This window comes from Seriola aureovittata, chromosome 11 (genome assembly GCF_021018895.1).
Source record: "Seriola aureovittata isolate HTS-2021-v1 ecotype China chromosome 11, ASM2101889v1, whole genome shotgun sequence".
Taxonomy (NCBI): Eukaryota; Metazoa; Chordata; class Actinopteri; order Carangiformes; family Carangidae; genus Seriola; species Seriola aureovittata.
In genome coordinates, this window is record NC_079374.1 from 5364789 (window position 1) to 5385211 (window position 20423).

General features: G+C 42.6%; 2 protein-coding genes and 3 non-coding genes across 5 annotated transcripts in view; 2 read left to right on the forward strand and 3 right to left on the reverse strand.

The window, feature by feature from the left end:
• Positions 1-6942: 6942 nt before the first annotated feature.
• Positions 6943-7054, reverse strand: trnal-caa (transfer RNA leucine (anticodon CAA)). Its single transcript has 2 exons — positions 7017-7054; positions 6943-6988 (listed from the first exon to the last, which is right to left on the reverse strand). It is a non-coding gene; the product is annotated as a tRNA-Leu (tRNA).
• A 434-nt stretch (positions 7055-7488) lies between these two features.
• LOC130178156 (5S ribosomal RNA) lies at positions 7489-7607 on the forward strand. Its single transcript, XR_008829113.1, has one exon. It is a non-coding gene; the product is annotated as a 5S ribosomal RNA (ribosomal RNA).
• Positions 7608-8164: 557 nt separating this feature from the next.
• On the reverse strand, positions 8165-8273 carry trnal-caa (transfer RNA leucine (anticodon CAA)). The gene is made up of 2 exons: positions 8236-8273; positions 8165-8210 (listed from the first exon to the last, which is right to left on the reverse strand). It is a non-coding gene; the product is annotated as a tRNA-Leu (tRNA).
• A 216-nt stretch (positions 8274-8489) lies between these two features.
• On the forward strand, positions 8490-14702 carry dhrs12 (dehydrogenase/reductase (SDR family) member 12). The gene is made up of 10 exons (XM_056388562.1): positions 8490-8695; positions 9588-9721; positions 10349-10431; positions 11374-11466; positions 11606-11687; positions 12066-12127; positions 12249-12353; positions 12461-12551; positions 13001-13138; positions 14186-14702. Exons 1-10 carry the CDS (start codon positions 8640-8642, stop codon positions 14296-14298), a joined length of 957 nt encoding a protein of 318 aa, XP_056244537.1. The 5' UTR covers positions 8490-8639; the 3' UTR covers positions 14299-14702.
• Positions 14703-15551: 849 nt separating this feature from the next.
• The window catches only part of wdfy2 (WD repeat and FYVE domain containing 2), a 19378-nt gene continuing 14506 nt past the window's right edge, over positions 15552-20423 (reverse strand). The window contains exons 10-12 of the mRNA XM_056389806.1: positions 19738-19868; positions 19521-19629; positions 15552-18960 (exon numbers count right to left, since the gene is read on the reverse strand). Of these exons, the coding sequence (XP_056245781.1) occupies positions 18931-18960; positions 19521-19629; positions 19738-19868 (270 nt within the window). The 3' untranslated portion in view covers positions 15552-18930. The remainder of the gene's footprint in view (positions 18961-19520; positions 19630-19737; positions 19869-20423) is intronic.

The following is a 20423-nucleotide window of genomic DNA, read 5'->3' on the forward strand; positions in this document are numbered from 1 at the left end:
GTGGCGCTTGTGGTCGAAGCACTGGGGGTTGTCGTGGAGGCGTTGCGCGTGGTCAAGGAAATGGTGTCGTCGTGGGACGGCGCTCGTGGTGGATGCACTTGGTGTCGTCGTGGAGGCGGCGCTCGTGGTGGATGCACTTGGTGTCATCGTGGAGGCAGCGCTCTTGGTGGATGCACTTGGCGTCGTCGTGGAAGCGGCACTCGTGGTTGAGGCACTGGGTGTCGTCGTGGAGGTCCAGAAGCAGCACAGGTGCGTCATGGAGTTTGCTAGAGGAACATGTTGTGATTGATACATCTAACTCGTTATCATTTTGTTGTTTTGATCCAGAAGCGATGAGGTTGGGTTTGTTGATACAAAATAAATCCATCTTCATCCTTTACAGGGGAAGATTCTTCACAAAATGGTTTACAAATGTAGTTTACTTCTCTTCCTGTATCCTTCTTCTGTCCCTGAAGGCCACACCAACCTGACCACACCCACCAGGAAGTTGCCCTGGTGCCAAATGATTGAGTATAGGCCTTTGTCAATTCACCGTTGGTTCATTCCATGAAAATTATTGGCTGTACAAGAAATAAATTGTTATTCAAAAGTTTTGTAAACAGCTAATGGGGTTTTAGCATCCATAAAGAGCCTAAGCACATCAGACACTTCGTTATATCAACCTGAGGAGTTCAACTTTAAGAGTGTAGTACTGTTATCTGGAGTTTCACTACGAGCCGAGTCACAGAAAGTGTCAAGAGTGGTCACACCCCCCCCCCCATATAAATTAAAAGAAACTACATGTGAAACTGGTGGTGCATTTCCCAGTAATCTTTAACAAAAAAAAAAAAAAAAAAAAAAAAAAAAAAAAAAAATCTGCTATGATGTACACATCCCATACATGTACCGTTTTACTTTAGATGTAGCAGCAGCCCAGTTTTGAAAAATATGCAAAAAGATCCATTTCAAACCAATATTCTGAGCAGTTCTGATTAGGACTCTATTAGTGAGGTTAGGTGCTGATATAATAAAAAGTAGAGTCATTGAAATTAAGACACAAGATCAGAAACAAATGTAGACCTACAGAATATGTAGATGTATAGAAAAATACAGAAACAGTCGACTTAATTGAACATTGACTTTATTTTGTAATTCATCAGTATATTTTATTTTTTTACTTATTAAAACTAACAATTTTTCAATTCTCCCCCATTTAGGTGGTGGTGGAGGCGGCAGTAGTCGTCGTTGAGGCGCCCGTCATGGTGGTATGCCGCCGCCGCCGCCACCATTAGTCGTCGTCGTTGAGGCGCCCGTCGTGGTGGTGGAGGCGCCAGTAGTTGTCGTTGAGGCGCCCGTCGTGGTGGTGGAGGCGCCAGTCGTGGTGGTGGAGGCGCCAGTAGTCGTCGTTGAGGCGCCCGTCGTGGTGGTGGAGGCGCCAGTAGTCGTCGTTGAGGCGCCAGTAGTCGTCGTTGAGGCGCCCGTCGTGGTGGTGGAGGCGCCAGTAGTCGTCGTTGAGGCGCCCGTCGTGGTGGTGGAGGCGCCAGTAGTTGTCGTTGAGGCGCCCGTCGTGGTGGTGGAGGCGCCCGTCGTGGTGGTGGAGGCGCCAGTAGTCGTCGTTGAGGCGCCCGTCGTGGTGGTGGAGGCGCCAGTAGTCGTCGTTGAGGCGCCCGTCGTGGTGGTGGAGGCGCCAGTAGTCGTCGTTGAGGCGCCCGTCGTGGTGGTGGAGGCGCCAGTAGTCGTCGTTGAGGCGCCCGTAGTCGTCGTTGAGGCGCCCGTCGTGGTGGTGGAGGCGCCAGTAGTCGTCGTTGAGGCGCCCGTCGTGGTGGTGGAGGCGCCTGTCGTGGTGGTGGAAGCGCCAGTAGTCGACGTTGACCCCACGCTCGTAGTGGAGGAAGCGCCCGTCGTGGTGGTGGAGGCACCCGTCGTAGTGGAGGAGGCACCCGTCGTGGTGGTGGAGGCGCCCGTCGTGGTGGTGGAGGCGCCCGTCGTGGTGGAGGAGGCGCCAGTAGTCGTCGACCCTGCGCTCGTAGTGGAGGAGGCGCCCGTCGTGGTGGTGGAGGCGCCAGTAGTCGTCGACCCTGCGCTCGTAGTGGTGGAGGCGCCAGTAGTCGTTGACCCTGCGCTCGTAGTGGAGGAGGCGCCCGTCGTGGTGGTGGAGGCGCCAGTAGTCGTTGACCCTGCGCTCGTAGTGGAGGAGGCGCCTGTCGTGGTGGTGGAGGCGCCAGTAGTCGTCGACCCTGCACTCGTAGTGGTGGAGGCGCCAGTAGTCGTTGACCCTGCACTCGTAGTGGAGGAGGCGCCCGTCGTGGTGGTGGAGGCGCCAGTAGTCGTCGACCCTGTGCTTGTGGTGGTGGAGGCGCCAGTAGTCGTCGACCCTGCGCTTGTAGTGGAGGAGGCGCCAGTAGTCGTCGTTGACCCCGCGCTCGTAGAGGAGGAGGCGCTCGGTGTGGTGGAGGAGGCGGCGCCCGGCGTGGTGGAGGCAGCACCAGTAGTGTTCGACCCCACGCTCGTAGTGGAGGAGGCGCTCGGTGTGGTGGTGGTGGAGGCGCTCGGTGTGGTGGTGGAGGAGGCGCTCGGTGTGGTGGAGGAGGAGGAGGCGCTCGGTGTGGTGGTGGAGGAGGCGCTCGGTGTGGTGGAGGAGGAGGCGCTCGGTGTGGTGGTGGAGGAGGCGCTCGGTGTGGTGGTGGAGGAGGCGCTCGGTGTGGTGGTGGAGGAGGCGCTCGGTGTGGTGGAGGAGGAGGCGCTCGGTGTGGTGGAGGAGGAGGCGCTCGGTGTGGTGGAGGAGGAGGCGCTCGGTGTGGTGGAGGAGGAGGCGCTCGGTGTGGTGGAGGTAGCAGGAGCAGTGGTACTGGTTGTGGCTGGAGCAGCAGTAGACCCTGGAGTCTCTGCATCTGTCCCAGTGTACGGCCCATCAGGAATTTTCTCAAATCCCCAAAACTCATCGAAGTCCACGAAGTTTTCCTCCTCTGTCACTGCGCTTGCAGCCGTTGAGCTGGCTGTGGTCTGTGTCGTCACTGGTGTTTCTGGCTCAAATGGTTCACTGGGAACCTCATTAAAGTCCCACAGGTTGAATAAGTCTGGATCGTCTGCAGCTCTCTTGACATGATGCCTCCCAACTTTTTTTGGCAACGTAAGGTAACAAGCTGCCAACATTGCACACGGTCTCCCAGTGCCGTCCACATAAACCAGTTCAAAGACAGATTCCTGTGAACATTTCTAATATTAGTTTTCACAATAAGTCAAATGCAAAATATGTTTTTAAAAATAAAAATAACTTACTCTCTCCGGTAACATTGATATAGCCACAAATAATGTGCTGGAGGTCTTCCGCTGTCTCACTGAATATCCTTCACTGCTGAAAAAATCTGCCAAAACAGAAAATTTAAAATCTGAGATTTACTTTGTGCACACAATTTAAAGCTCCCTCTGATCAATTAAAAATTACAATTTTTCACAGAAATTCTTGACCACAGCTCCCCTTCTATATGTTCTCAGCATGATATTCCTCGTCTTAGGTCACATCTTCCCCAGCTGCTTAAAATCATCTAATTTTAAGTTACCTGTGCTGTTCAAATATACACAAGGTAAAGAAAAATCCATACAAGGTACTTTCAAGGTAGTTTCCAGCACCACTAGGGAAACAAAAGACAAACTAGTTACTGAAGGAAGGTGAACATCTAAGCCATATATTTTTCCTCAGGAATTTGTTAGAGACCCAAGTAGAGCTAAAAGAGTGGCTATTGCAGGTTTACCAGTTGGGCAGGAGCAACTCTACTATTTTAGCTATAATAACTACATGCTATTCATATGCTAAATATATGTCAACACTGTCTGATGTCTGTTTAGGAACCGATTAATCACAATCACCACAAGTGTTTTGTTCATGCTCCCAACTAGCCGGTCCTTACCGAGGGCTTTCACCTTCTTCAGTTGTGTTTCACGAGGCAGCGTCACTGTGACATGTGCTGCCCCACAAGTCACCAATGGCGACACTGCTGGTGGCGACGTTGATGGATTATCGCAGACAGCCATGCCTGTCATGTTCTCCTTCAGCAGACGGTCAAAATAATGGAGTTTCAGTGGGTGGAAACCATTTCCATCTCCAGTCTGGGGATAGATGAAATTGCCATTAATTGTAGGAAGCATCAAAAGTTCTGATTAATTGTAAGATTGTTTTCCCACCCATGGTACAGGCTCATAGTTGGAATCACTTCAACACAACTGCTCAGGAGCAGCAGCAGCAGCACCTGTTTTTTCTAATGAGGTGACTCGTAATACAAGCCCCTTTCAAACATGCGCCTTGTTGCACATGTAAATCTTTTAAAACCGATTCACAAAGTTAAAATTAACACACAAGCCTTGACAAATGTTATTGCAGCCTGGAGAGGAAAAATCTGTTCATTGTTGCTTCTTAAGGTTTCACTGTTCCAACATCATTTATTTCCCAAACATATGAAGAGGGAAGGCAGCTATTAGCATACAGCTAATTCTAGCCAATGGTTCAGGGACAGAAATAACTGGAAGTCACACCAATAATTATTGCAAGGTATCATGGGCTAGGAATAACATGATCAGATGGAGTTTGAGAAATAGCACTCAGTTTGGACAAAGAATTAAACATTACCTGCACTGCTGTTTGGCAGCCAGTATAGGGAAGCTTCACCAGCAACCACCACCTATAAATCTGAATCGAACTGTGACAACTGTCTGGCAGCGACAACAAATGCGCACCATCTGTGCAAAAGATAGGGAGAAATATAAGATTTCTGACAAGAGCAGTCACTCCATTTTCTAAAAGACAAAAACATATTGCAGGTGGTTGAATCAAACATACCTTCCAGTTGCAGATTTGTGTATCGGATGAGTGAAAAGCGCAGGAAGAGTGTCCTATTACTGCAGCGATACTGTGGCTGGTTGAAATCTGATTTCTCTGGACCTTTTCCACTCCCTGGAATGAGAAAAACAAAATTTAAAAAACAAATGCCTTAAGTTAAAGGGAAAGTTTATTCACTTTCTTGCAGAGAGAGAGGATGTATAAGATAGTGCCAGAAATAAGTCAGCTTAACACAAACATTGAAAAACAACTAGTCTGGCTGTGTCCTAAGGCAACAATCTGGCTACTGACACTTCCAAGTTCACTAATAAAAGATGTTATCTCTAGTTTAATCCATACAAAAATGTGTAGAAACAACAAATTACCACTGGGGATTATTGAGCCATCTTGACTAAAATGAACCATCTACCAAATGTATGTTCATTAAACCATTGATTGGTTTTGAAATGGATTTTAACAAAGAAGTCATCCTGCCCTAATTGATATCAGGCCTTAAATAAATTGTGTAACAAGACCTTCAAGGTTGAATTAGACTAATTTTCAATTTAGAAAACCTACAGTGCATCCATGTGGTCAGAAGTTTAGCGACTATTGGCGAACTAGGACAACTGGAGGTACATGGAGCTTGTGTTTTGTAGACGAACTGATGAACACAGTTTGAACGTGACCACGTGAAGCAGCAGGTTTTTACCTTTGAGGAAATACCACACCAGCGACGGGAAACTCCGGTCTGCTGGAGCCGCGTCAAGCGGCTGCTCGATACCGGTGTAAAGCTCGTCCTGGCCGGCAAGACGTCCGTGTGCGTACCAGCGGCTCTCTGCGTTGTTGAGCTGGGCTAGAGTAAAACCGATCCAAACCCAAGCCATCAGTGCGGACTCCATGGTAGCGCTCCGGTCTGCTCGCCGTCTCCCTGCCGCCAAAGACGCCGACTGAGGGAGAAGCTGCACCGCTGCGCCATTTAATCAGGTTAATTAGATTAAGCAGCTGCACAGGTGCGTTCCCCTTCCTCTTCTTCGATGACGTTTAACGGCAGCTGGCGTCCAGGAAGTTGCATTGATGCCATCTTTCGGAATCATTCAGCTTCCTCGGCCTGACTTAGCTCAGAGACACAGGCCGGATGCTTCCTAACAGGTACGTTCTCACATGGAAATGAAGTTTGGTTATGGAAAGTATAGTTGGTCTTTTTTTTTTTTTTTACGGATTTATTGAGATACAGAGTAAATCCTTTGCAGAGAAGAGCACAGGATGGTTTACAAATGTCGTTTACATAAAAAGTCTTTGTATATCTGACAACAGTGAGGCAAGAGATAAAATGGTGAAATGTTAAAGAGTGTAATTGATGAAGTGAAAGGTATTCTGACCCTGTGGAAAGGGAGAGGTCTCACTTTGAGAGGAGGGGTCACTGTCATTAAGCGTAGTATGGATAATGTCAAAAATCTTTTTTTTGTTGTTGATCGATCTATATTTATATTTTCTATAAACATATTTTCTTTGTATTTTTGATGGGTTAGGGTAGAAGCACAGCAGGGATAGGCCTGGTTAGTACTTGGATGGGAGACCGCCTGGGAAGATTAACCACTGCTGTAAACTTTTTATCCCAATGTTTTATCAGCAGAGGGCGCTGTTCTTTCTTTGGTGGAGAGGTATCAATTAGCAGCACTGTAAACTGTACTGGGGAAATGAGTAAAATAAAACAGTAGTACAATAAAAAGCACATAGTCCAAACTGCCAAATACGGGCAACTACCAGAAATGTCTTGCAATAATCTTTGTTGTAGTTCTGAAATGTATTATGTATGTTTATATATATTACCTGAGGAAGACACAAAACGTTGTTGTGTCTATGCAGAAATTTAGGAATAAAGAAATAATAGTTAATGCTTGTGGAGAATTTTCCACAACCTGGCAACCCCTTAGTTGTTTTCATTACAAGTAATTAAAAAAAAATTAATAAAGCTATTAATTGCAGCTTTTAAAAGCCTTTATAAATGACACTTTATTAGAAACTGGATATTGAATGTTTAAATGTGAAAAGCAAAGTGTGTGTATGTGTGTAACGCTGGTAGGGGTAGCGGGTTATTAGGACTTCATATCTGGTGTGACACACACGCGACACAGAAGAAAAGGTATTGTCAGAAGTGGGATTCGAACCCACGCCTCCATTCGGAGACCAGAAGTCCCGTTTCCTTAGGAAGGTTTGTCACCTTGAGTCTGGCGCCTTAGACCGCTCGGCCATCCTGACAATTGTGCTTGTGTGCCCGCGAGACGGCTGTTTCACTGCTGCTCAGTAATGTGTACCGACACAGGGGTTTCTGCTGGTTTTTGAGGAAATTAAATTCCTTTTATAATCCTCTGTAAACTCGTATGAGTTAAACGTGTAGTGCCACATAATGTGACATTACCACGGGAGACTTATTGATAACTTTGACTCTTAACACTGTTAAACTTAAAAGAATAATCACGACGTATCAACTTCTAGAGAAGCTATCAGACTACACGTGCTACAGGATTGGACCTGTTCATGGGATTTTATGACAACAAATCGAGAGTATCGCCACCATTGTCATTTCGAGGGGACGGGAGGGAAAGTCACGTTGTCACCACCAATATTCAATTCAGGAAATACTTTCAGGTGTTGCAGCATCTATAAAAGGCCCACGTGCAGCTGCAGTTGTTGCTTACGGCCATACCACCCTGAACACGCCCGATCTCGTCCGATCTCGGAAGCTAAGCAGGTTCGGGCCTGGTTAGTACTTGGATGGGAGACCGCCTGGGAATACCAGGTGCTGTAAGCCTTTTATCAGCAGAGGTCGCTGCTGCAGCATCTGTAGTCTAAATTGGTAAAACATCATCACATCTCAGGTCCCCTTCCTTCTGCACTTAAAGTGAAAGTGATGGGAACAAAAGCCATACTTCTTGTTTCATGCAACAACAACAAAAAAAGTTGATGTAAAGCTGATACAAGGTTCAGCAGTCTGAGTTAATCAAATGAAAATCAAATAAATGAAGTCGTGCCTTCTTGCAGACTTAAAAATAATGTTCTTCTAAAAAGTTTGGAAGATGCTTTAGTTGTCTACAGCTCAGATTGCTGAACTGGTAAACTTGGAAATGTGAATTTGGACAAAACCTCCAATGAACAGTCAGTAACCCGTAGTGACAAAGTGAAACCATGTTTTTTTAGACATTTCTTGCAAACGTATTCAAAAAAAAATTACGAATGTAATTATGTAATCTCTCATATTACAGAAATATGAAGGCGAGGAGTGGTTCGTTGGTAATCTAAAATTGTTTGTACCTTGTGAATGCCGTTTGTAAGACACATAATGAATGTACCACAGGTGCCAAAAGTTATTGTCAGAAGTGGGATTCGAACCCACGCCTCCATTCGGAGACCAGAAGTCCCGGTACACAGGAAGGTTCAACCTTGAGTCTGGCGCCTTAGACCACTCGGCCATCCTGACAACTGCATGTATCGCCGCCGAAGCAGCAGTTTAAGTACTTTACAATTCTACGGTATTGTTTTATCTGTTGTTATATTTCTTTTTCGTTCAATGAAACCCTTCATTTTCACACATTAAGCCAACAGAATCGATTACTGAGTCCTTATTTATATGTACTGACAGTAATAAACATAGATACCCACCGGGGGCGCCACGAAGTTGTTTATGATTTACTTCCGGTGGTCACACACGTGACTCCCCACCCCTGTTACTACATAACAACCCTCAGTCATTCTTATGAAACAGAAACATTGGACTGTGTCCACTGTGTCGTTTTTTAACAGAGCACCTTAATACACAAACCGAGAAGGTATATTTCTGCTGACGATGTCGATTTATAGGAATGCCGTGTGGTTTGTGAAAGGACTCCAGGAATATACAAAGTAAGTGGGGCGTATCGTTTCTATTGAGTGAAGTAGTCAAAGGTCTTGTAGTGCACATGGTTTGTGCAACATTTACCTAATCCTTCTTATGTAGTCTTAAACCCGAGAACTGCCTTCAGACTGCCATGACAAGGTTAAAACCATATACTGCACAACACTTTACGGTAGTCTTCATACAGGGCAGGAACTAGTCAAAAAAAAGTCTTAGAAATCACTGAAGTCAGTTTTCTCAAAAAGAAAAAACAATGCCTCAGACGGTATTACAAGTCTTCTTTATTTGTTCCATGTTATGAAGCTTATCTGAATCTTTTAATCGATTATATCATCAGGAATTATTTTTATACACTGCTGGGAAGTACTGACAATAATTCTACTGGTTTTCAAAACAGACAAAAGTGTCACGTTCATGAAGATAGAGGCCGTCAGTCATTGACGTTTCTGCTTCTTCAGTGATCACTCTATTAGAGAAATGATTGCCTGTTTTGTTTTTGACTAATAGCTATTGACTAATATTCCTACCTATATCTATATTCCCTTTAACACATTTTAAAATAAAATGCATCTGTACTGATGCAGTTTGTTAAAGGTGGTCTTTAGGAGGAAACAGCTTCTCAGAACAAAGTAATTCATGAAAATATTGGAACCAGCAAATGTTAAGTAGTTCTGCTTGAAAAATGAAAGAAAACAATTAAGCAGTTATCAATGTAGTAATTAAACTAATTGATTAATTTGACTGAGTGTTGCTGTTGCTGTTTGAATGTCTGCAGGAAAGAAAAGAAGACACCTCAACCCCTAACACTATCCCTCTGTGTCACAACATAACGTACGCTGATATTGGTGCCAGTGTGCATTTGTGTGGTGCATTCACTGTACTCCTCATTGCTCCTGACAGGGGCGGCTTTGAAGCTGCAGCGAAGCTTTTTGCTCCAGCAGACCTGGATGTAAACCTGAGTGGGAGGTCCTTCATGATAACAGGTGCCAACAGTGGGATAGGAAAAGCCACAGCACAGGAAATTGCCAACCGAGGTGAGTGCTCAACTGAAGTCAGTTCGGCTTTTAGCTCTGTTGAAGTGCAGGACAAGTCAGCCTCCAGCTTTTATAGTTAGAGCTTTTCAGGGCCCCATTTACACCTGATACTAAACTGTAATCTGTATCTGGATAATGACATTTGATCATTTGATCCCCAGACCATTGCATTGACACCTGGTGTTAAAAAGCAACCTTGTTATCTTGATTAGACTTGTATTATGATCAGATCTCATTATGCAAATTAGTTAGGAAAGCAGTGCCATGAAAGGACACCATTCAGTTTTAGATCAGCTGATTTTTATAGCTGCTGCCACTGCGTGTAGCTTTCACTTGGTTTGCTTAAACAAGCAGGAAGAGTTTTATTTTCTTATGGATATGATCATACAATTACGTTTATATTTTTTCTGATCTGGTCACAATCTGAGCCTGAGCCCTATCTATCTATCTGTTCACCTATAAAACACATTGAACTGCGCTAATTACAAGTAAAGTTTAATTGATTGAAACCTCATCTGTACATCAACACATTTCTGACAATAACTACATGGAGAGGTTGAACCTTCAAGGCGGTGGAAGATACTTCTGCCTTGTCCACTGATGTGTTTTTGGTTCGTGTGTGTGCAGGAGGAATCGTTCACATGGTGTGTCGAAACAAGGGCCGAGCAGACGCAGCCAAAGATGAAATTGTGGAACGTAGTAAAAATCAGGTGAGGAATGTGTTGCGTGTTGTAGAAGAGGGATCTTCACTCTGTTGCAGGAAGAAATGGCAGTAGTGAGCATGTGTAAGAGGTCATTTAGACAGACACGTCATTACATCTTTTGTCCAGCAGGGAGCACTGTGGACTCTGCTGGAAACACTGATGCATGTGCATGTCCTCTTCCGTTGTATGATCTTCTGCAGGGGTAGGGGTTTCTAGTCTCTGAGTCAAATGTTGTTTAACTAACAGAAAGAAGGATATTTACTTAATTCACCTGTGCCGCTTCTCCTTATTGATCTAATTAACTACTAACTAATTTAATTAATCGTCTAAGTCATAGTGCAGTCACAAGAGTCAAAAAAGCATTGAACATTAGTCAGAATATCAGAGTTTTAATAAGATAAAGTCCAAAGAAAGGCAGGCAGCAAGTTATTTCATTTATGTTTCAAATGTAATAATGTAATGGTATTAACAGCTGAAGATGAGGGGAAAAAATCACAAATTTCTACAGTGGTAATGAATTATTTAATGGTGAAACTATTGAACGATTAGTGGAATGGAAGAAAATTATAAATTTCTTTTTTAAATTTCAGAATTCAATAATCAAGTATCAGCAAAACATGTCAATTATTGTCTGTTTACTGCTTCTCAAATGTGAGGATTTGCTGCTTTTCTCTAATTTATTTCATTGTAAATCAATATTTATGAATATTTATTTTTTGGTTGTTGGTTGCAAAAATAGAGGCTACTTGTGCACATCACATTGGACTCAGGGAACTTGTGTTGGCCATTTTCCACAATTTTCCCATGTTTAATTCACACCACACCGTATGTCTATATAGCACATAAGGAAAATCTTCTCTTTTATATTATTTTCCTTTGAACATAAAGTAAAATTTCAGTCCGTATGGACAGAGGTTTGACAGTTGTTATTTTCCTTTTTACTCCCAGAATGTTCACGTCCACGTCGTCGACATGTCCAGTGCGAGACAAGTGTGGGAGTTTGCCCAGAACTTCTCACAAAACAACAGTGTACATGTGCTGGTGGGTATCTGCAGGTCTGTCCTGGATCATCTGACACACACACACACACACACACACACAACACACACACACACACACACACACACACACACACACACTGGTTTTTATTATCATTTGAATCACTTGTCGTTTTCACCAGATCAACAATGCAGGCTGCATGGTCAACCAGAGAGAGTTAACTGAGGAGGGCGTGGAGAAGAACTTTGCCACAAATACACTCGGTAATGAAAAGTATTTTATAATACTAGGTCCAGTGTAATGCCTGCGTTTAGGCAGTGATTCCATTACAATACATTTTGAGATAGTTTACTTTGAGAAATATAAACTTGTTTTCCTTCGAAATGTTAGTGTAAATGTTTAAACAAGAAATTTATGTAAATAGAATTTTTACCAATAATCAATGATAGACGATAACTTACTCTGCTGAGCGTGAACAACTTTTCTTCTACATAAAACATGCATTCAACTTAAAAGATGTCGTGCATTATTAAGGATTTAATGCCCTGCAAATCATCGTGTTGTAGTTGTGCAAAGCTACATGTGCTGGAGCTTACAGTAAGTGTTACTGAACTGTCCTCTGTGCTCACCTGTATTGCCAGGTACATACATCCTCACCACAGCACTGATACCTGCACTGAAGAAGGTTGAAGACCCCAGAGTGGTGGGTTAAATTTCAACTGAAGAAAATGCTCCTCATGTCAAAATTTAACACACTTTGGAAAATTACTATTACTACGCCTTATGAGAAATAAGAATAAATACCTGCTCCCGTCTCCTCGCAGGTCACGGTGTCGTCGGGCGGGATGCTCACGCAGAAGCTGAACGTGGACGACCTCCAGTTTGCGAAGGGGGCGTTTGACGGCACCATGGCCTACGCACAGAACAAAGTAAAGGGGACTGATTTACAGCAGCTGTGCGCCACAGAGCGGGACAGAAGTTATTGTGGCGCGTATCCGTGTTTGTTGAAGTGTTTGTTGTGTTTTCATTGTGACAGAGACAGCAGGTGATTCTGACGGAGAGGTGGGCTTCTCAACACAAAGATATCCACTTCTCCTCCATGCACCCTGGATGGGCAGACACACCAGGTAAACAAAGGAAAGGACAGATGGATATAATTTTGGTTTTTATTCTGTCCAGGTTTTGAAATATCCATCTTTGAGATTTTCTGTCTCCAACTAAATACAATGGAGGGTAAAGGAATTTTATTTTTATTTAAAGATCATGTTTAAAAATTTAACTGTGGACGATTTTCATTCTGACTCTTTTTTTCGGGTGGTAATAGTAGTCTCACATTAGCTAAACCTCATTTAAACACAGCTGTGTAGAAATGATTAATAATTCATAGTAATAAATGAAAAAAACAGAGCAACAGCCCCTGTTGTCGCTGATAGTAAATAAAATCACTGCTGCATACTTTGTTGTAGACTGTCGTAAAGATTGAGCGGTTAGACCAAGCAGTGTCTCTTTGTATTCACTTAACACTAAAACTTGGGAATTTATACCACCTGAGTAACTCTTGTCTTTCTCTCTGTAGCTGTCCAGTCGTCCATGCCGTCCTTCCACGCTAAGATGCAGTCCAGACTGAGGACGGAGGCCATGGGTGCCGACACCGTGGTGTGGCTCGCTGCGTCTCCAGCTGCCATAAAGCAGCCCAGTGGACTCTTCTTCCAGGGTCAGAAACAGATCACACTCTGTTTTTTTTTTTGACAGCTGTTACAGCTCCGCCTAACTCCATCTCAGTAATAGAGGTGGATGTCAAAGTGTAACTGAGCTGAGCTCTAATAAACCAGCTGTATCCACCTGCCCAGCCCTTAACAGCAGGCTGACGTAGTTAGAGACTGGCTGGTGAAGAAAGTGGAATATCCAGCTGCTAGAGAGCCAGGTATTTTCCTCAGGGGGCAGCGGGGACATTGCACTGAAAAAATTACAAAAGTACAAGTATGTAAGTACTGCTAGCCAAAAGTATATAAAGTACAACTACTGAGTGCCCTAAAATCCCAGGTGTAATTAATTACACTAACGATGGCTCAGACTCATTAAGCGTCTCAGAGAGCGGTTTCAGTGACCTAGTAGACAAGTCACCTCTCAGTGAAATACAGCCATCGTTAATGTTATTAAATACACCTGTGCTTTTGCTGCTTTGACATGTCAGCATATCTGCTGCAGCAAAGTTCTGTAAAGTGTTACACAACTATACTGTATATTATATTATTAGCACCTCTGGTTATTCTTCTATTGAGGTGGTTTTTAACTAAAATATATCTTGTTATTTTGTTTATTCGGCAACAATCCATCATATTTTATGAGCTCATCATATGTTTTGAAAGTCAGTTAAATGCATAATACATAAGTTACTTATAATTTGTTGCTTTAGTGGTTCCAAAGGATCCAGATTCAATAAGCAGATGGAGTCATATTTAATAAATAACTAGGGAACCGTTCAGACATTAATATTTGTAAGAACATGTTCTGTTGGAGACTTTAATGTCTCTCTTTTGCTGATATCAAATCACTAAACCAAATGAAGGCTTCTCGTAAAAGGAGGAGAGTGATTGTGACATAATTATGATTCAGTAATGAAGGGCGATGCCTTGTTGTTCAAGTTAAATTGATCCTGTCTCTGTAATCAGTTCACCCAATGTTAGTGTTTTGTCTAACACATACTTGTGGTACAGTGTCTCCCCTGTTGTCTCATATATTTCCATAAAATTTCCTCCAGATCGTAAAGCGGTGGCGACACACCTGCCTCTGGCCTCCTCCAGGTCCACGCCACCGGAGGAGGAGAAGCTGCTGGCTGCGCTGGAGGAGTTCGCCCTCAAGTTCAAACCTTAATATCGCTGCAAATAGATGGGTTTTTTTTTTTTTTGTTAAAACCAAGCACTCCTCACTAATTGTTACCGTTTACACAATCATGTCTTTTTTACTTCTTTCAATACACAAGACACATTTTTTACTTTTCTGGCTGATACCTCAAAGAACAGGCCTTTCAAAGTGTAGTCAAGGTTGTTTTCAGCAAAGAAGCTTCGTGTACAGATGTTGGGTCTTTTCTCTAATCGGCTGAAGGGTGATTTTTAAAAATACGCTTAATAAATTGCTGCATATTGTATTTATACAGCCTACGGGGAGAAATGGAGAGATCGGGGATGCTTTAATGTATATTTAACACAAAATGTAAATCTGTATATTAATTTCTGTAAAACATATTGTTTCATTTCATTAAAAACGTTTGTGATAAATGTCTGTCTCCTTTCACAAGCTGGGCAGAGAAAGAATCGGGGGGCTGGACAGATTCAGCTTCAGGTCTCAGTTTTAAGCTCTTACACAGGCTCGGTCTCTGCCGTTCCTTCATCTGTGAACTTGGGAACGTTTCCTCATTTTTAAATTTCACAAAAATACTCAGGAGTCATACGTTCTCATCCTGAGGACAACTCAGTATAACACTGAAAACTCAGTAGCTGCTCCCAATCTGTAAATGAGTTAAACTGATAACACAAGGGACAGAAAATTCATCAATGAAAACAAATGAATCATTTCTGTAGTTTCTTAAGTAAAAATATCATATCTGCTGCCTCCAGCTTAAAAGTGAGGATTTACTGCATTTCTCGTTTCATATCAAAGGATTACCTTTAATATTTTGGACTAAACTAATTATAGAAGATGATTGTTGTCTAATAACACGATATGATAATAATAATTGTTATTAGTTGTTGACTGTTATGAATCAAAAGACAATGTGTGTTTTGTTTGCGAGCTAAAGGGTATTTAGATGTCACTTCAAAACAATTTTTTCTGAATTCAAAAAAAGTGTTTACAGACTGTAAATGGAGACTGCACTCTCTAAAATCATAACATGAATAAAAGAGTCTCCAGCTTTGAGATGAATTATGTTTTCAAACTTTGTCTGCACAGTGTAAAGAGCCACGTCCATAAAAGAGCAAATGCTGAAACGTTTACTCCCAGAAACTGCAGATGAAATTGTGCACATGTAGAAAGGAGAAAAGAGAGAGTGTCCCAGAATGATGGTTTGGTTTCTGCTGGACTATAACAGCAACACTGGGATTCAACAAACACCATACTTGATCAAATCTGGTTTAGGTGAATACCTGCTCTTTTAATATATTATTTATACACACAAAGTTACATTAACGGTCACAACTGGCCTCAGATGAATGTATTTTCACTGCAACAAAAGTGTAGGTATTGTTTATGTAATAATTTTGGATCCTGTGTTGCCCATTTAAAATCACACAGACTTAATATGATTACAGATATTTCTTTTGCAAAACAAGCTATTGTGATTTAGTTTTGGTGTGTTTTTTTTTTTTTACCACTCCAGGCAGTCAAAGTTTTACATGAATTCCAGTACAGAGTGATTTGCCAATTAGCTGGAAGCCAACAGCTTCTTGGAATCATTGGAAAAAATACATCCTAAAAACTGGAATCGGTACATCATGCATTAAGAACTGATCAGCGAAAAAGTTAAATATACATGATTTGTAGTTAAGGAGCTGAAACCTTAGTAAAACACTGGTATGGTCCTTTGAAATATCAGTACCCTCAGGCTCACACTCTGTTGACAGCTGCTGTAAATGTACCTTTATGAGTAGCTGTGAACTTCCTCACTCTTTCCAAAAACCAAGCTTACCAATCAAGATCACACATTTTCATTTCTCTTATTGTTGGAGATAAATCTTCAAGTTCACCTCATTTTCAATCTAAACATCAAACATCTTTGGAAAATATTTAGTGGGGTTTTAACATCAGAAGAAATCACCTCAGTTACTATCTGATCATTAAAGCAGACATGATAATCATAAAAAAGAAAAAAGAACAAAAAACGTCATGTTTCCTCTTCACAGCAGCGATTTGCGACATATTCTTGTTTCTTGATTCCAGTGCATTGACATAAAAGTCAGTAATAAAACAAAACAAAAAAAAAAAACAGCTACGATGAGAACAAAATCAAAGCAAACCATGTTCAGGAGTTTCCTCTCAGTCCTGGTACAGGTACAGTGTTTATGTGCTGCCTCTGATTAGTTTGATGATATGTGCGTTTCCATGTCAGAAATATTTAGACCACACTTGGAATAATAAATAATGTCAAAGCAGCTCCACTGATGACAGGACAGAATATACAAAAGTACTGTTTTCAAAGATCAGCAAGCGGTCTGGTTAATTTACAGATGACAAAACCCGGTAGTGTAGTAGTGGGAGTGACAGGTGTACTCTTCGGTTTACACTGTGTGTGCTTACACTACCATGACAAGGATCTGCACTCCCATCAGTGTCCATTACAATCACTTTACCTCTGATCCCCTGCTTCAATTGTCTGTAAAGTACAATAGTATTACAGATATGTTGTACATCTGCCTGAAGCTTCATGATGTGACACTGAGTGTAAACTTCAAACCAAAGATGCCACGATTCTTACAGCTGCAACAAATCTCACTGCCTTAAAAGTCTCACATGCTGTATTTTGTGTCTTTGAAAACTTTTAAGATCTCTGCTAGAATTAAAAAAAATGAAGTTCTGTGTGTCTGATCAATGTTTGGTTTGTAATCATGTACCAACTTTTAGGAGTTAAAGAGGTTTGCTTGAAAGCCAGTCCATCTGTAACGCTCAGTGGAGAGGCCATTTGGTCCAGCAGCCACTCACACACTTAAACTCAAAGAAAACTTGGATATTCTGATACCATGCAGCTCAGTTCAGACTCAAGTAAAGGGCTTGTTTGTTAACATCCAGGGGCTTGTATGAACACTTTCCTCATTGTCAAATTTAAAGTACTGTTTCACCCACAAAGATGTGACTGATATCGGATTAGATATATTTAGAAAGCTCAGGATTTCTTTGACTCAAACACAGTGTGAGTGATGGTGAAGCACCTGAATGCAGGATCAGCTGATATTGTATAACCCTGCAGACATGCTGCTCCAGCAGTTTCGGACATGCCGATTCAGTCCAAACTGTGCCAGCTACCAGCAAGTAAGAACTGCAGATATGCTGCTCTTTAGCACCATCTACAGGCAAGGAATGCAACAGCTCCTGCAGTACTGACAAATAGTGCCACCTACAGGCAATGACTTACAACTGCAGTGTCACTATGTGTCCTCTGTCCTGCATGACTGGTCTCCTAGTTAAATTGCAGATGGAAAATAGGAGGTCCTAACCAGATGGCAAAGTGGTTTAAGACTTTTACACCACAATGTATAAATATAGAAAATAGGTCAAACAAACAATAGGTTGTTGTGCGTTTCTGTGTGTTTGTGTCATCATGGATATATGCGGTCCTGGAGATGGAGAGATTTTGTCACAACAGTGCAAGATACAGTCCCGAAACTTTACAGGTGTGTAGCTGAGATCAAAATGAAGGCTGAGTTCAAAGATGGGTGTGGTCCAACCCATGAGTACTGAGTACCTGTGTGATAATGTAGTAGTAAGAACTGAGTACTCATGGGTCAGAACATCAACATGGTGACTGGCATCGCGGCTGAACACATGAGCTCCCTTGTCTGGTTTATATATTTCCAGCCAGGGAAACAATTCTGAATTAATTTACTAAATCCTCAAATTCATATCTTAACATTTGGTGCTTTACAGCCACAACCTCAATAGTATTTAAATTTGAGTATTAAATATCCACTGGAGATCAGTGTGACATATTGATGTTAAATTTTGCCTGTTACCTAATGTAACAGGTGGTGAAAAAGTCAAATGTAAAAGCTAAGAAAGCAAACACACACACACAAAGAAAAGTGAAGGTAAACCTTCTAGCAGCCATTACTTTGCCCGTAGAGGACGAGTCCAGCGGCTGCTGCTGTTACTTTGCTTTCCTGTAGGTGGTGCAGGTTTTGCAGGTGTAAATCTGGTTTGACAATAATTAAACAGCCCCCTCTTGTGGAGAATCTGCAGCCTGCTAAACACGAGTTTAAATCTGTGAGCGAGTTGTGATCTTGTTCCATGAGATGCTTCACATCTAAAAAAAAAAAAGAAATGTCAAGTTTGTTCTGAGGCTAGTTGCAAACCACACTGCAGACTCTTGTTTTGTGAGTCTCCAGTATGTGGCCAGGAATGCATGGAAATTAAGTAAATAAAGTGTGTCAATTGCTTACACAGTCAAATGCCTCATCCCCTCCCACACACTCTTATACAGTACAGACACACACATATACAAACAGAGAGATCCCCACCCACCAGCAACCTGCACACAGACAAACACCCACAACCATCTGTAACCTTGTGTCAACCAAGGCCTGTCCTGTTCCCAGGCTTCACTGGCCTGCAGTGTCCTCACTGTGAACGTGCAACAGCTACTGCTTGTTATTCAGTAACTGTTAAATATTATCCAGATGACATCGATATTGTTGGATGAGCTTCTGTCTTTCTTTTCCAAGTGCGGCTGCCGCTGTCAGAGCCTCACAGTTTGGTGAACAGAGGTTCCTGCTGACTGCGGGTCGTCCACAGACCTCAGGACACCACAGGAGTCATGTCCCATAGCTGCAGATAAAAAACAAGACATAATCAGTTTGTTGTTCAAATACAGACGACGCTCATTAAAGAGGGGTTTCTCCTCTTTCTTAAGTTGAGACAGAGATGAGACGAGAAAATGAAACCTGATATATTGGAATATAGCCTCATTTATTATGTGGGAAATGGTTCAAAAAAATCCGTCCGGTTACATAAAAAGTTGCCCAACAGGGTAGACAGCAAGCTATTCTATCAACAGTGACTACGTGCAGTGATTCATAGTGATTTATCATTAGCTTTCCACCAAATTTCATTAAAATTAAAAGTTTTTTGATATCATGCTCAAAGCCGATCAAAGCCTCCCAGGATATATACACAAAGCACATAGTGACTAGAAATGGGGGGGGTCGGTGGAGGCCTCCTAGCAGGTCTTGATCATGCTCAGTAGGAGACAAAAAACACAACAAATAACCTGACCAAAAAACCTAATCTTAAGAACTCAGGAGTGAACCCACTAAATGTGACTGTGTGCTTGATTGTCTTATCTGAGACTCAGGAATAAAACAGATACTATTTGTTCCCATCCAGACCTTGATAACCTTGTCGGTGCCAGAGGTGAGCAGGTTTCCAGTGGTGGGCTCGTAGTGCATGTAAACAATGCTGTGCTTGCTGTCGTGGAAGGTGGCTGTGGGTGCTCGACTAGAAGACACAAAGGGTAACGCCGGTTACTTCACTGTGTGAGCGCTGAGGAAGCTGGCAGCACAAAGGGTCAGTATATGTCAACAACAGAGGCCGATTGTTACTCACTCCTCGTCGGTGATGGACTCGTGGCAGCTGTCACACACACGCACCTCAAACTCAAAGCCCATGAGGGGGATGGTGGAGCGTTTGGACGAACATTTGCCACACACCGCCTGGCCGCACTTCCTACAGTGGTGCTGAGGAACACAACAGGACTTCAACATGTCAGCTTTGATTAGCAACACTATCATTTCCTACCAGCAGCAGGAGAGTTACGAAGAGGCTTTAAGAAGGTAGAAGCTGAACCACCGGGGCCGGGAAAAAAGTCCTGGTTTTGTAAGTCAGAGTCCCCGAGTCAAGTCCAAGTCCACGCAAAATGTGATTCGCTGCTGTCAGACTGATTCTAACTATATCTGTTGTCAGAAAAATGAAAGGTTGATTCACTGCTCTGCTTTTTAGAGCATAGGTTCTCATCTTTGGACTTGGACAGGGCGAGTCTTTCCAAGTCAAAAGGCAAAAGTTCAAGTCAGAGTTTTGAGTCAGCTGTTTTTACATCTAAGTCAAGTTATTTTTCAAGTCTGACTGAAGTCCAGGTCATGTGATCAGAGCCACACAACACCCACTTGTAATATTGCTTTTAGTGTTTTTACGACCATGTTTGTTTCTGTCTCTTTCCATATTCCATTTTCATAGAATTACTGTTTACATGGAAGCTCTACATTATTAGTTGTGTGCTGCTTCCTGTGGGACTT

Bases quoted from the DNA above. Each gene is read 5' to 3' on its own strand.
- dhrs12 (XM_056388562.1), top strand. From the start codon at position 8,640: ATGTCGATTTATAGGAATGCCGTGTGGTTTGTGAAAGGACTCCAGGAA. The intron at 9,722-10,348 runs GTGAGTGCTCAA...GTGTGTGTGCAG, and splicing joins ACAGGAAATTGCCAACCGAG to GAGGAATCGTTCACATGGTG. The intron at 11,467-11,605 runs GTGGGTATCTGC...CGTTTTCACCAG, and splicing joins ACAACAGTGTACATGTGCTG to ATCAACAATGCAGGCTGCAT.